The 16,540-nt window shown below is 39.3% G+C and overlaps 1 protein-coding gene across 1 annotated transcript in view; it reads left to right on the forward strand.

Annotated features, from left to right (window-relative positions):
* atp2a3 (ATPase sarcoplasmic/endoplasmic reticulum Ca2+ transporting 3) overlaps positions 1–14,016 on the forward strand; it is a 90,037-nt gene extending 76,021 nt beyond the window's left edge. The window contains exons 15-21 of the mRNA XM_017460035.3: positions 1,365–1,585; positions 3,715–3,917; positions 5,378–5,463; positions 5,791–5,924; positions 6,075–6,192; positions 6,341–6,458; positions 10,184–14,016. Of these exons, the coding sequence (XP_017315524.1) occupies positions 1,365–1,585; positions 3,715–3,917; positions 5,378–5,463; positions 5,791–5,924; positions 6,075–6,192; positions 6,341–6,458; positions 10,184–10,230 (927 nt within the window). The 3' untranslated portion in view covers positions 10,231–14,016. The remainder of the gene's footprint in view (positions 1–1,364; positions 1,586–3,714; positions 3,918–5,377; positions 5,464–5,790; positions 5,925–6,074; positions 6,193–6,340; positions 6,459–10,183) is intronic.
* The last annotated feature ends 2,524 nt before the right edge of the window (positions 14,017–16,540 follow it).

The following is a 16,540-nucleotide window of genomic DNA, read 5'->3' on the forward strand; positions in this document are numbered from 1 at the left end:
CGATATCCGCTAACTCTCCCAGTCCCAGCTGTAGTTCCTTTTCCCGTGACGGTTCCACAGACTTTTCTGTTATTTGGTGACTATACCTATCAACGTGATGGTGCCAGATGCTTCACGGTAGAGGTTGACCGATTGTGGATTTTACCAATACCAGTAAGTTGCACAGTAAAGTTGCAACCAGTAAGTTGCACAGTACCTGCCAATAACCGATTAATCAACTGATTGTTTTTAAAATTGATACTGAATAGAAACATAACACTCAAAGTAAAATATTACTGAACTTTATTACTGAAAATAAACTGCTGACTGTACCGTGAAAATGTACTGTACTTATTTAAAATGAAAAATATAATTATGAATGTATATTAACTATTAATATATATTAAAATAAATAAAATATATACATCCCAACTGAACTAAAAAGTAACACACTCCAACTAGCAAATAAAAATAGAGACATCCAAAATGAATATAAAAAAAACACTTCAAATAAAACAACAAAATTTGTCAGCGAGTTTTTATTCCGCCTCTAGATGCCGCTCTCGTACTGTATGACACAGACCTCCTCAGCCTCTCCCGCAACGGTCACAACCGGGAAAAACTATCGGTGTGGATTTTTGCCGATTCGTCAAAATCGATCAATCGCTCGACCTCTACTTCACAGTAATAGACATTGTGGGGTGTTTTGTAGTTAAAGTATTGTTGCCTTTTATTAGATGTAAATATTACACATATACTGGAATATTGGCATAAAACTGACCGTTAAATCATTGTGACAGTCATCAGATAAAATCTCATGATTGTGACAGTTGTGTTGCTGCATCATATTTTATCCCAGTGACAAAACTGTATTCAATCTAGCAGATGTGGTTAAAAAAAAAAAAAAAAGAAAGAAAGAAATATTCTTGGACTTGGACTTCTCCTTCATGCAACCTGGGCATTTTACACTCCTAGATATAAATGCCAGCTAAGAAATATTTTCTGTAATTACACCCAAATTGACTAAAATACAACGTCACAAAGGCTTGTTTATCCCAACATGCCTCACTGATTTCTGTTCCCAGCATTGCTCAGGGCCTACAGTTCTCACCTGGATTTATCTCACAGATAAGGACAAAGAACATGAAAATTCTAATATTGTGGTTGGCCAGCTAACCTGCTATGGGGAAATGGCTTAAAAAACAAGCTTGACTTACCTAAGGGTTGTTGTAGGTTAAGGCATACTGTAGCAGGTAAACAAATCTCAGTGGAAATCTGTCTAATCAGGGTTCGATCATATCTGCATATTGGAAATGTTATAATCCACTCCCCAGCTGTTAACCCATTATTAATCTCCACTTCCTGACTCGCTCCATCTCTCTCAGACAGGCGATGGTGTGAACGACGCCCCCGCTCTTAAGAAGGCCGAAATTGGCATCGCCATGGGCTCAGGCACGGCCGTGGCCAAATCCGCCTCCGAAATGGTGCTCTCAGACGACAACTTCTCCACCATAGTGGCTGCTGTGGAGGAGGGCCGAGCCATCTACAACAACATGAAGCAGTTCATCCGATACCTCATCTCCTCGAACGTGGGAGAGGTCGTCTGGTGAGTCAAAATATAGTCTATATGAAAGGCCCTGACCACTTCACACCACCCAAGACAAACACTGTTGCATTTGTGATCCAGACTGAACTGGAGCTGAATCATAATTCCATGGGTTGCATAACTGTTTACAGCCAGAGTCATTTTCCGGTGTAAAAAATCCAAACGATTGTAGCACACTTTTATTTTATTAATATAATCCAACTGTTCAAGATTTAAAGGAGTCATGTGATGCTTTTTAAACGGTTTTAAGTGAAATTTTTTTTTTTATTAGGTGTAATAGAATAGGTTAGCATGCTTTAATGTTCAAAAAACATGTTATTGTTCACATACTGTACATTATTACAGTACCTCTATTCCCAGGCTGCCTGAAACGCTCCGATTGAATTCTGGTTACTCCAAAGCCCCTCCTTCCAGAAAGTCCAGAGTGTTCTGATTGCTGACCCATTGCGTTGTGATTGGCCAAAAACATCAAGTGTGTCAGAAATGTAACACCCCTTACCATAATGGCGAGCTTCAGCTTCCAAGGCTTCTTAAGCAATTCTAAGCCTCTAAGCAACACCGTTAATAATGTCGTCAGTTTTACCGTATCAGTCCCAGCTCGAGTCAGATTCAGAAAATGCGCACGATCAAGCAGATCAGTCGGAACCAAGTTTGCAAGCACGGCTTGAGCATGTTTCACAGTGGTAAGTTTTTATTTTGTAACTCTCTTACCTTTTAGATACGATGTTGTTATAATGGTTTATTTTGTCTCACTGAAACAAGTTTATGTCCTGAACTTAATGCGCTTGATCACTTGTGAAGATCGTAAGAACAACAAACAATATGCGTTACTCTGCACGTTTATAGGTAAAAAGTCCCAAAAGCTGAATTTCAAAACTACTTCAACAATAACTTCAGCTAGCACGTTAGCAGAGGTTACAACTGGGCCCTGGGCCATAACACAAAATGCCACATTTAACAGTCAGTAGCAGTTACCTCATAAAATAAACACGTACAGGCTGATTCAGAAGCGCGGGATTATCCGAGCAAAGTGGGAATCGCCCCATTTTCCAGGAGTAACCTTCGTGTATAGCTTGCGTTGTACCCTCCCAGGTTCAGGAAGCTGTCTTTGCACTGTGCACAAGCAAACTTTTGGGTTGAACTGCTCAGGAACAGCGTTATAAATAAATGTTAACCACTGATTCCTAATACTGTCCGTTTTCGGAAGACCAATCAAAGGGTTTTTGCTTTCGCATCGAAACACGCAGCGTTTCCACGACATACCGCCAACACAATTCACTGAAGCCTCGCCTTTCTTCACATGCTGCCTATGGGCGGGATTATGCTAATTTTTCAGATTGTGACACAATTTGTCGTTTGCGTAAGTACTATCTGGACTTGGATCGAGGTGTTTTAGGCAGCTCTGGAGCAGTCTTCTCTGTTAGATAGAATAAATCCCTTTGTTCAACTTTGCAGATATTATACATGCACAAACCGATACATTACACTCTAAAGGAAAAGGAAACCATTAAAAAGCATCATATACCTTTAATACATTAAGCAATCATGCACCATTGTGTTTATTCACTGGAGACAATAGAGCTTTTATCCCACCCACTGAAACACACACCGGTTTCCCTGAGTTACGATGTACTTTCAATAAAAAAAAAACTTTTTAAATCATACAAATTATTAGTATTTATTTTACATTTTATTTATTGATTTATTGACAGTGATTATTGCATTATTTAAATTGTGTTTAGTTAGACTTTACATTGCATTAGTTGGCATTTACATTTTGGCTCTTACAAGCTCTCATCAAAAACGTGCACACACACAAACGACAACAATACAATACTGAAACTATAGACGACACGAGCTACTTATTACCTGCTAGTGTGAATTTAATAAGCCTAAATCATATTTGTGTATTTTGTAAGTCAAAAAGCTGAACTTTATACATTAAACACAGTAAATCTAGTATATATCCGTTGTGCTCATTTTATATACATTTGGAGAGAATATATTAGACTTGTATATGTGTAGAAATCTGCATATACTTATTCATACACAGTCTGATGTGTGTGCACTTTTTTTTTTTTCTCCACTAACATTCACCTTCACTCTGTTGTCTTTTTTTTCCCTTCCAGCATCTTCCTGACTGCCATCCTGGGTCTTCCTGAGGCTCTGATCCCCGTGCAGCTGCTGTGGGTGAATCTAGTAACAGACGGTCTGCCTGCCACAGCGCTGGGCTTCAACCCCCCTGACCTGGACATCATGGTGAAGCCTCCTCGCAACCCCAAAGAGTCACTAATCTCCGGCTGGCTTTTCTTCAGATACCTCGCCATCGGAGGTGAGATGAGCTGTTGTGTACATTGTTCTTACAGACTAATACACTCGTGTAAAAAGATAATTGGATTGTTATGTTGTACAAGCCTGTGAAGTGACATGGTGGTTACTGTTTCATAAGGTGTGGCCCCAAATGATTATAGTAAGCCTGTGAGTGAGACGGAGAAATCCGTTGGACTGCTATGCATCATGAAACACGCATAAAGACATGCCTGAGTCACAGGTTTCCAATCCTGGTCCTGGAATACCTTCTGTCCTGCACATTTTCACTCGCATTCTTCCAACTCGAACATGCTCAGTTTTACTCAGGGAAAACACTCAAATGTATAGGTGTATTCAAGGACCAGTGTTAGGAACCTGTGCTTTTAGCAAATTCTCAACATGAGTAGACTTTAGTAGACCAAATATTTAACTGGTATGATATGTATGTCTGTATGACATTCCCAAAACGTATTCATGTGTGGGCTCATGTTATACAGCATAATGATTCATGGCCACTTAGTTTGTGCCTTTGAAATATGAACTTAAGTAAAGAATAAAAACACATCGGCATGATAGGAAAATGCAGTAGGACCCCCGTATCCTTATACCATATTGGGGCAGTGGCTTGGCGGTTAAGGCTCTGGGTTACTGATCGGAAAATCGGGGGTTCAAGCCCTGGCGCTGCCAAGCGAGCAAGGCCCTTAATCCTCTCTGCTCCAGGGGCGCTGTATCACGGCTGACCCTGCACTCTTACCCCAACTTCCTCACACATGCTTGGGTATGCGAAGAAAAGAATTTCACTGTGCTGTATATGTGATCAATAAAGACTCATTATTATCCACAAGGGATATGCTCCAAGCCCCCCAGCGGATGCCTGAAATTGTGGATAATAACACTGTATACTGTACTGTACATACCTATGATGGTTTCATTTATAAATTAGGCACAATAAGACATTAACAACAATAACTAATAATAAAATAGAACAACTGTAAAATATTTATAGTTCTGTCCTCATCCTTCTTCTACGCTGGACAAAGGGGCGATAAACGTCCTGGGCAGGTCCGCACAAGATGTCATCACGTTACTCAGAACAGCACACAAATTAAATAATGAATGTTGACCGTATTTCTGGGATTTTTTATTTAACTGCGATAACTTAAACAGCAGATGCCGGGTTTTTACCGTAATCCACAGCAGATGCTGTTGTGTTTTATTCTTTCCTATAACAGCATCCTGAAGTGTTTGTGCTTTTATACCACAGTGATTACAAAGTAAATTCATTAAAGAATGTCACATTGTGACTTAAATCATTTATAGTTACTTTTAAAGTTGTAGAGCTTCCACGAGACAAGTTAATCTAATTATTCCTGTTTTATTAAGTGGCATTACCAAAGCGCACGCTCACATGGACATTTTGTTCGTCTGATGAATGAGAGTTGCCCCTGTGTTTCATCACTTTCTTGTTGGTTTCTTGTTCAGGGTATGTGGGACTGGGAACAGTTAGTGCTGCCACCTGGTGGTACCTGTATGATGAGCATGGCCCACAGGTGTCTTTCCACCAGCTGGTGAGTTCATTTGATAAACTTTAATTAAATACATTGTTAAACAAAATAGCTCCTTGAGAGCAAACTCATTTTCATGGTTGACCATTCAAATAATCATACCAGTTCAGTTTAGTGAGTTAATTCAGTTCCATTTAGTCATTATATTTTAGTTGTCTTTTATTAGATCAGTTTATAGTTGTTTAGTATAGTATGGTAAACTCGAGTCTCTAGGAGTTTCTGGTCTAGAGAAAAGATTGACCCAGGACTTGTGTGGAACATGACACTGATATCACAGTTATCATTATGAAGCCTTACATCACCGCTCCTGTGGTGTGTGTTTCTGTGCAGCGTCACTTCATGCAGTGTACTGAGGATAATCCCATGTTCGAGGGCATCAATTGTGAAGTGTTTGAGTCCCGCTATCCCACCACCATGGCCCTCTCTGTGCTCGTCACTATAGAGATGTTTAACGCACTGAACAGGTGGGGAATGTTGCCATAGACCTAACTAAGGAAACGTTTATCCTGTGGTACAGCGAATTAAAGCTAAACTGCCATTGTTATTCAATTACCTTTATTAAAATATTTATTTAGAGATACAACAGACTAGTTTATGTGTATGCCTCCTTTCAGTCTTTCAGAAAACCAGTCTCTGCTGAGGATGCCTCCATGGGTTAATATCTGGCTTTTGGGAGCCATCTTACTCTCACTGTCTCTCCATTTTCTCATATTGTATGTGGAGCCGCTACCAGTAAGTGTACAGTGCAGATGTTCTGTCAGCCTGTCTTTCTTTCATTTAAAGAGACATAGATTGAGGTAGAACTACATCAGACTATTGGTCTTGTTCTAATTCATTCTGCCTTTTCCCCATCTGTCCTCCTCCTCCTCCTCTCTCCCAGCTGATATTTCAGGTCACTCCTCTCTGCTTCTCCCAGTGGCTCGTCGTCCTCAAGATCTCCTTCCCGGTCATCCTCTTGGACGAGGCGCTCAAGTACATCTCCCGACACCATTTAGAAGGTGCCTTACATTTGCACGGACATTGTGTAATCTTCTGGCAATCCAATTATGCTCATTTTACTGGATAACGACAAGCTTAGATTAGATCATGCAATAACACCAAGCTTAGATAAGATTAATTTATTTATATAATATATATATATATATATATATATATATATATATATATATATATATATATATATATATATACACACACACACACAAATATATATATAGTGTGTGTGTATATATGTGTGTATATATATGTGTGTGTGTATATATATATATATATATATATATATATATACATATATATATATATATATATATGTGTATATATATATATATATATATATATATATATATATATACACACACACATATATATACACACATATATATACACACACACTATATATATATTTGTGTGTGTGTGTGTGTATATATATATATATATATATATATATATATATATATATATATATATATATATATATATATATATATATATATATAATGTGTGTATATGTGTGTGTGTGTGTGTGTGTGTGTGTGTGTGTGTGTGTGTGTAATTTTAAACATTTTTAAGAGCCCCTGCAATTACACCACTGACCACTAGGTTCCCCACCCCCCCCCCCACCCCCCCCCCCACCCCCCCCCCCCACCGTTCAGAAACATTGCACTAGACAGTAGTGTAAGTGTATAGTGCGTCATTTGGGACACAACTTTAGTATTTACACTCCGAAGCGTGTTTTTGGAACAGCAGTAACGTAATGAGTAAATGTACCGTGTACAGACCAACTAATCGACAATGAGATTCGTTGACAACGATTTCCATAATCGATTTTTATCGATTTTATTGATTAGTAGTTTGGAAGGCTTTGCTGTAGATGAATCTTTTAAATGAAACATCTCTTTGGCATGGGCTTGTTAGAGAGGCATATTGAGACACATCACAATGCCATTGCCTCCCATGGCATTATTAACTTATAACATGTCTCTACTGTATACTGCGCATATGTTTGGGATGTTTTTCTTTCATAATTGCGGCTGAGCTTGACATTTTCTGAAGACGAGAGCACAAATGAATGAAACCGTGGCAATTAATTAACTCGAAGCAACAAATTAGGAGGACTAATGAAGTGAAGTGTGTGTTATGATTTCGTGACCATATTAAATGAAAATGTCACAGTAAATTTAATTATGCACAAGTTTCACTACATTGTGCACACAACACAAATATTTTAGTGTGAATCTCCGTGATTCAGGAGCATTCTTATTATTCACTGGTTGACTTGCTGATAATCGGGTCGATTTTGGCAGGTGACCAAAGTCAAAATAGCGATTTAGAAAGTAATCCACCTCATTCATGTTTATTACCCCTGCTATTCTACTTCACATGAGCCTTCTCAATCACCTTCTCTGAATGTGTCTGAGAAAGCCCAGAAAATCTAGATCTTCCAACGAAATACAACATAAAACAAAGGCAACCTGAGTAAACACATACAATACAGTATTTTTTTTATTTTTTATTTTTTGTATTTATTTTTTTTTTGAGGCAAAAAAAGTTATCCAACACCTATCACCCATGCAAACAACTAATTGTGTAAGGGGTTGTGCCATCTTTAGCGGCTATAACTGCAACCAAACGTTTCCGCTAACTAGAGATCAGTCTTTCACTTACTTCTAGGACTAGGATTTACTCCTCTGCTTTGGATTACTGTCTTGCTGCATAATCCAGTTGCGCTTGAGTTTCAACTTACGGACTGAAGACCAGACATTCTCCTTTAGGATTTTCTGGTAGAGAGCAGAATTCATGTTTCCCTCAGTTATTGCAAGTTGCCCAGGCCCTGAAGCAGCAGAGCATCCCCACACCATCACACTTCCACCACCATGCTTGACCGTAGGTATGATATTCTTTTTGTGGAATTCTGTGTTTGGTTTACGCCAGATGTAACAGGACCCCCGTCTTCCAAACTGTTCCACTTCCAACTCCTCAATCCACAGAACATTCTCCCAAAAGGTTTGAGGATCAAGGTGTGTTTTGTCAAAATTCAGACGAGCCTTAATGCTCTTCTGGGTTAGTAGTTGTTTTCACCTCGCCACTCTTCCATGGATGCCGTTTTTGTCCAGTGTCTTTCTGATAGTGGAGTCATGAACAGTGACCTTTATTGATGCAAGAGACGCCTGTAGTTTCTTCGATGTTGTCCTTAACTCTTTCGTGACTTCCTGGATGACTAGTTGCTGTGCTCTTGGAGGAATTTTGGATGGTCGCCCACTTCTGGGAAGGGTCACTACTGTGCCGAGTTTTTCCATTTGGAGATAATGGCTCTCACTGTGATTCTTTGGAGACCAAGAGCCTTTGAAATAGCTTTGTAACCCTTCTCAGACTGATTTATTTCACCTTCTTCCTCAACATTTCTGGAATTTCTTTCAATTTTGTAGTGTGTTACTGGGTAAGACCTTTTAACCAACATTATGCTGTTGAAAAGGTTCTGTTTAAGTGTTTATTTGATTGAACAGGGTTTGCAGTTTCATAGATTTGGGGAATTAGTAACTATGGGGGCAGATACATTTTCCACACAGGCCCAGTTGTGATTGGATAACTTTTTTTGCATCAATAAATAACATTATCATTTAAAAACTGTGTTTTGTGTTTACACATGTACATGTATACACTACCGGTCAAAAGTTTAGACACACACATTCTTTATTTTTATTTTTTCCACATTTTATAGTAATAATAAGACATAAAAACTCTGGAATAATTCCAGATTGAATAAAATTCAAAATTCATTTCGTATCTTCAAAGTAGACACACTTTTCGCCTAGAAATACCAGAAATGGATTCTTGGCATTTTCTCCAGACAGTTTCTTGAGGAATTCCCCTGAGATGCTTTTTAAACAGTATTAAAGGAGTTCCCACCCACGCTGGACACTTACTGGCTGCTTTACGGAATATTTCGCTCCGAGTCGTCCGTTTTCAAAAAAAAAAAAAAAATTGTAAATAAAATGTTAGTTTTCTAATGAAAGAAATGAATATGTTGGCACAATTATATTATTTTATACACCCATTTCAAACATTTCATCATACACCTTCAGATCAAAAGGTTTTTAAGAAATGAAAAACATTTCAGTCGAGGGTCTCCAAACTTTTGACCGGTAGTGTATCTATGCACATTCAATTGTTTAAGCCATATGTTAACAGAACATAAGATGGTGTGGATGTAAAAAAACAAAAAAATGTTTTGCCTTATTTTGAATGTTTTCCTTCAAACAGGAGGAGCTTAACCCTGCGAGCCCATTTATACCATCTAGCGCACAGAGGCACTTAATGACTCAAATGAACCCTTTTGGAATTATTAGTAAAATCTTGGATTTGCGAAGCACTGTATGCAGAATGGGACACAAAGGGCTTAAGATTGACTTGTAAACCCTGTCAAGACTTTTCTGTTTGATATTTGTCAGAAAGGCCAAATGATAGATAAGAATCAGGCTATAAATCCTGCAGTGCATGAATTTAGAATAAACTCCTAGATCCTTACCAATACATACTCAGCTACTCTCTCTCTCTCTCTCTCTCTCTCTCTCTCTCTCTCTCTCTCTCTCTCTCTCTCTCTCTCGTTTACTTTGTTACTTTCTTTTTGTTTTGTTTTCTCTTTTCTCTCATGCTGTCTGTGTGTTTCGTTCTCTCTCGCTGCATATTCAAGCATTATTTCTCTTCTATTGTGTTTGCTCTCTAGGTGAAGAGGAGACGAGGTACAGGAAGAGTCGGCAGCTGAAATTCTAGGACGACTCGTCCTGCTCCAGCGCACACACTCGGACACACGCACATACACTCACGCTCATAAGCCCTCCCCCACACCCCGTTTCCCTTTTGTAATACATCAGGCAGAGCTCACACACTCCTGTTGTGACTGCACACACACCTGCCTTTCTTCTCGAAACCATCCTAACTGCAGGCCCGGTCACCACTAGAAACAATCTGGGCTGTGTCTGAGTGCGAGTGTGTCTGAGTGTGATCGAGTGAGTGTGTGTGTGTGTGTGTGCGTGTGCGCCTGTGTGTGTGTGTGTGTTGTGTAACAGCACAAGCATGGCCTCCATAACAAAATGTTGCGTGATAAACCGTGAAAGTTCTTTAGGGACTTATTTGGCTTCTTGGCTTCCATGCAGTAGATTTTAGTGCAATAACCGGAGCTAGAACTGGGAGTGCAGAGGAAAAGGACAAAGTTTAAAGGTCATGTTGTGTTTTGCTTGCGGAATTAAGATGTCGGATCACGTTCTAGCCGCAGATGGACGGTTCTTTCCATCACAGGGCCGTGGGAGGTGCAGGAAGAGAAACACCATCTGGACAGCTCCGTGTGTGTGTGTGTGTGTGTGTGTGTGTGCGCGCAGGGACGGATGCAAGGCCAGTTTAATTGACCAGTCGCCTATAGTCTTGCACCATGTACATTTATTGTTTAAGGCGCATTTCCACCGAGGTCAAAACACCTCGGCATTTACGCCGAAGTTATTGAAGCTGCAGTGTCTGGTTTTTAAATTTTACGTTATCGTGTGAATATGAACGATTCCTGTAGCTTTTAAACGCAATTTCACTTTTTTTTTTTTTTTTTGGTCACAAAAGAATTTCCAGTTCTGTGTCATTTTGGATATAAAATAAGTGTACTTGTTAAAATAATCACTTTTCTGTGATTTATTTCTTTGAACAATTCTGTGAAGATTGCAATTGACCAATAAGCAGCAGTCAACATGGCAAGTCCCACCCCAATAGCACAAAACGTACCGAAGGTCAAGCGGGAGTTAAAAAGGTTCATGGATCTGGTGGGAAAATCCCAGAGTTCCTGAAAATGTTCTCTCAGGTAGAGATGCTCTAAAAGTTCCTGGACGCCTATTGCCACTTACAAACATTTCTGGGTGCCTGAAAATGATCCTTTGGTGGAAATGTGCCTTTTTTTTCCCTCCTTCTTTTTTTTTTTAAACTTCAAAGCCTCGAAATTGTACTGAAGCTTTCTAGTTCGAGGCTCCCAGCTGTGGTTTTACAACATTTTACAGATGAGCAGCTCGAGTGGAATCTTTAGGCCCAAGTTGTTGTTGTTTACACACAAACACTTCATTGTCTGCTTGTTTTCTTACCCCCGAAAAGTCCCGAAAGCCGTTTAGCTGATTCACACACGGCTCTTTATTCGACACGCGTAAATCGTCTAACTCTGAAGTGCTCTGAACAGGCTCTCTAACAGACTCCTTCTCTCGTTTCACATTTTATACAAATTTCACCGGAACACTAGTCACCGGGAGCTGCCAGCAAACCCGTTTCCAAAGAAAAGGATGGTTTGCGCGGATTCCTTTGAGTGAGCGAGAGAAAAAGGGATGTAGAGATGTAAAGAAATTTCAGAAAATAGCGCAGCTCTGTGTAAAATATAATCTGCAAGAAAACCTCAGCATGTATAAACATGCCTGAAGCTTTTTATGCTAGGATAAGGATACACACATACGGGAGGAGAGGGTGCCTCTTTGCTTTTAACACACACACACACACACACACACACACTGAGAGAGAGAAACACACATTTAAATATTACTCAGCAAGGTGAATCCTTATGAATGTATGTTCACTTCCTTATGAATGCGAAACTGCTTTTATTTGTCTTTTCTTTTTATTTTAAACTGCTTTGCTTCTACTCGTGTCCTTTTCGTTCCCATTTCAACCTTAAGTTCCGTTCAGACCGAAGTTTTCATCATCTAAAAATCTCTGGAGTTTTATAGTTGACGGACTCGCCACCTCCTCCAGTGCTTCTCCAACCTAGCTACATGTTGTTGTTTTAATGAATATCAATAATAATAATAATAATAATAATAATAATAATAATAATAATAATAATAATGTATTTGACTGAAAGAACCCAGGTGGTTTATTTAGCTTGTCCATTTTGCTGTTCAAGGGGTAACACTCTCGATATCTGTTTATCATGTGTGTGTGTGTGTGTGTGTGTGTGTGTGTGTGTGTGTGTGTGTGTGTGTGTGTGTGTGTGTGTGTGTGTGCGTGCAGGGATCTAGCAGAGCAGCTACTTCCATTGCCTATGTGCCACTATGTTGACCTTGATAATCTAGATATTGGGAGATGTAATGTAATATCTGTCCAAGTCTTGATGCACTTCTCATTGTGACAGATGTGCTTATGTGAAAAGTATAGCCTACAGTGTGTCGGCCGCCATTTTATTTAAATAAACAAAACAAAAGTCTTAATGACGGCAGTCTTTTTAGCTCTGTGTGTAATTTATCGCCGATCATACCGGTTTGAACTTTACGAGAAACGCAAGAAACATCGGGTTTCATCTACAGAGTGGTCGGTTTGCGTTGTACATCTGTTTGATTGGGAATAAGCGGACTGTAGGATTCGAAGCCCAACATACTGACATAACGGCAATAAGGCCTCGTCCCCTCACTGTGGCTACACAAACCACTGGCAGTCCAAGCAACAGAAACCGTGGGCTTGTACAGCCTCGCTAATTACTACTGATCTCTTTCCAATCTGTACAGGAGAAAAAAGATTGCATGGAACCTTGTTACTGTAATTAATAACCTATACAGTATGTAATATTTAAGTTTAAAAAAAAAAAAAAAACTTAACCTATTTACCAGCAGCAAAAGAAACGAATGATTGTTGTTTTTCTTCAAGGACGTGTGGCATCAGGGGATCTTGTTCTGTTTGTTTATAGCAGAGTTTGCTTATTAATAGTTTGCTTTTAAAGGTTGATGGAGATCTTTTACTTACTTATTTTGTGCTTGAAATGTTGTAAAATAAAGTTAAGAATCATGCTAATAATATTTGAGGATTTTTTTTTTTTTTTTTTTTTTTTACACACAATAAGTTGGTTTGAGAAAAGCTAAGAAATTATTATTTTTTTCCCACCAGATCCATTCAGCCCCTGTTCACTTCGACCCTAAAAAAATAAAAATAACTGATTTGTATTCAAACTAAAATGGTACAACATCTAATATACAGTAAGCTCAAGCAATGCACCTAGATAGAGAGTTCATAAAAGAACCACTTGTGGAAGACTGGGAGGCATGAGCAGGGGCTGATTTGAGATGAAATTCTGGTTTACACAAACAGGCCAATGTTGAATGCTGGGTAATGAAGTTTTTAACGTGTACGGCTTTTTGAAGGGCTTGTGAGTGGGTACAGCGGCTCCAGAGGCCCAGGATTGTAATTGTGCATCCTTGTACATGTTTTTCAGAGGAAAACGACATCATCTAATTTATTCATATTTTATACATCGATTGATGCTGGTTAATTATTCATTCACCAGATTTCCTGCTGTAAATGGTGACAGTTCTGAGGTTTTGTTTGTTTGTTTGTTTGTTTTTTGCTGTTGTAAAGACAAAGACATCATATAGATGTCTGTCTGTGTGTTAACTGATAAATTGTCAAGCTTTACCCGGCAGCATCTGGAGCCTTGTACCCACTACTGAGCACAGCATTTCTGCATTGCATTGGTAATATTGATTGTGCATACATAATTTTATATATATGAAAAGACCTGGAAATAATAAAGATTATTTATCTTGTTATTTATTTAAGGTGTTTTTTTTTGTGCTGTGGAGGCTTTACTCGTTACTTTTACTGTTAATCACGTTTAAAAATAAATAAAAAATAATAATCTTTTTGATATCGTTTTGATTTTGTAATAACTATTAGTAACCACCAGATGGCGGAGTAGTGCTGTTCTAGATTAATGTTCAGCACATAATGTTTGATACTATGTCCATAGAATAATTCAGTTTTTAGAGATACCGTTTGACAGATTCGAATTTCAAGGCAATTTTGTTATTAATATTTTGCTGTGCGGTTACACGTGATAGATGATGGAAGTGAGCTGAATGTTGACGTGATGGAAAGAAATCCTCCATAATCAGAGGTTTTACACCGATCACAAGCAGCACATCATTGTGTTTGGTGAAGAAAATGAGTGTTTGTGAGTAGGTGGTGACCTAAATATTCTCCACACGTTCACCCTTGTTAAGACATGCCTTCATTTTCCATTGTAAATAGTAAAATAGTTTGCGTTTGGAACAGGTAGACGTGAGCGGGATTTCTATTTGCAACCTTGTATTTTCCGTTGTTATTATTCGGTATTTATCTTTTCAGTGCTAATCGCTTTTTGATGGACTGTAGTAACCAATTTGGGCAGAACGGCCACAGAGAATGGTTCAGTCTTGCAGTCAGCACTCATACCTCCATCCATCCTTCTATCCATTTTCTGTACTGCTTATCCTACACAGGGTCACGGGGGAGCCTGGAGCCTATCCCAGGGGACTCCGGGCACAAGGCCAATCGAGCACACATTTACACACTACAGACAATTTGGAAATGCCGATCAGCCTACAACGCATGTCTTTGGACTGGAGGAAACCATAGTACCTGGAGGAAACCCCAGAAGAACAGGGAGAACATGCAATCGCCACACACACAGGGTGGAGGTGGGAGTCAAACCCCCAACCCTGGAGGTACGACGTACACCAATCATTATTATCTCATCGCAACACACGTATAGAAGTCTAGCAAAACAAAACAAAAACTCAACTCACTTGCGCTAAGCACTAGATTTAGAAACATGAGATTAAACGTGCTAGTAAACTTCAAGACATCTTGTTGACCTGGTGTGAGATTGCACATCACTGTAATTATGAAATTGCACTGTATTATAATCCATCATTCTGATCTAATAATTATGATAAAAAAAACCCTACATGAAGTAAATGATCAAGCACAAGAAGTGTCCAATAATGCACATCTTTTGGTATGTCATTTATATACATTCTGACACTGCATGTCTAGGAAAACTTGTCAATAACCTCAGGTAAATTATGTTCTTGACCTTTATATGCTGAGTGTTGCACAGTAATTTAATGATATGATTACTAATTTATTTAGCATCTTATATAAACTGCTGTGATTATAGAAATGAGTGTTGCAAGCACAGCCAATAGATTCACAATAACGAGGTATAAACACATCAGGTTAATTGTGTTGACCTTGAGTGATGCCAGGTACTGCACAACACATTATATACTGGTACTTTATTAACTAAAATAAAGTTTCCACTAAGTCCAGTTTGAGTGAGCCGGTGTCCACTGTAGCCTCAGTTTCCTGTTCTTGACTGAAAGGACTGGAACCTGATGCGGTCTTCTGCTGTTGCAGATCATCTGGCTATGGGTTCGTCATGTGTGTTCTGAGATGCTTTTCCGCTCAGCGCGGTTGAAAAGAGTGATTAGTTGAGTTACTATATCCTTCCTGTCAGCTAGCACCAATCTAGTCATTCTCTTGTGATTCAATTCAATTTTATCTGTATAGCGCTTTTTACAATAGACATTGTCTCAAAGCAGCTTTACAGAAATATCAACATGGTATACAGATATTAAAGGTGCGAATTTATCCCAACTGAGCAAGCCACTGAGTGGCGACGGTGGCAAGGAAAAACTCCCTGAGATGTTTTAAGATGAAGAAACCTTGAGAGGAACCCGACTCAGAAGGGAACCCATCCTCATCTGGGTAACAACAGTTAGTGTGAAAAAGTTCATTATGTATTTATATGAAGTCTGTATGGCCATAGGAGCAGCCGTAGTCCCAGCAGTCTGGAATTAGAGAAGATTTGAGCTCCATCCAGAGGCAGAAAGGATCTGGATCTCTAGTATCTCCATAAATTCGTGTGGGGCTTGGCGAAAGGAGAGAGGGAGATCTGATCTCTTCATCAACAGGGAGTTTCCACCACCACAACCGCCAATCATTAATGGCTATTACTTTATAAAGTGGCAGTTTAATAATTACGGTGGTGTGCAGGATTACACCAGCTCAACAGCACAATAAACCGGTTTCCTCCCCCAGTCCAAAGACATGCATGGTAGGCTGATTGGCGTGTCTAAAGTGTCCGTAGTGTATGAATGGGTGTGTGATTGTGTATGTGATTGTACCCTGTGATGGACTGGCAACCTGTCCAGGGTGTACCCCGCTTGTGCGCAATGCTCCCTGGGATAGGCTCCAGGTTCCCCGTATCCCTGAAAAGGATAAGCGGTAGAAGATGGATAGATGGCTACTCGTG

The sequence above is a fragment of the Ictalurus punctatus genome, chromosome 28, assembly GCF_001660625.3.
Source record: "Ictalurus punctatus breed USDA103 chromosome 28, Coco_2.0, whole genome shotgun sequence".
In the NCBI taxonomy this organism is placed as follows: Eukaryota; Metazoa; Chordata; class Actinopteri; order Siluriformes; family Ictaluridae; genus Ictalurus; species Ictalurus punctatus.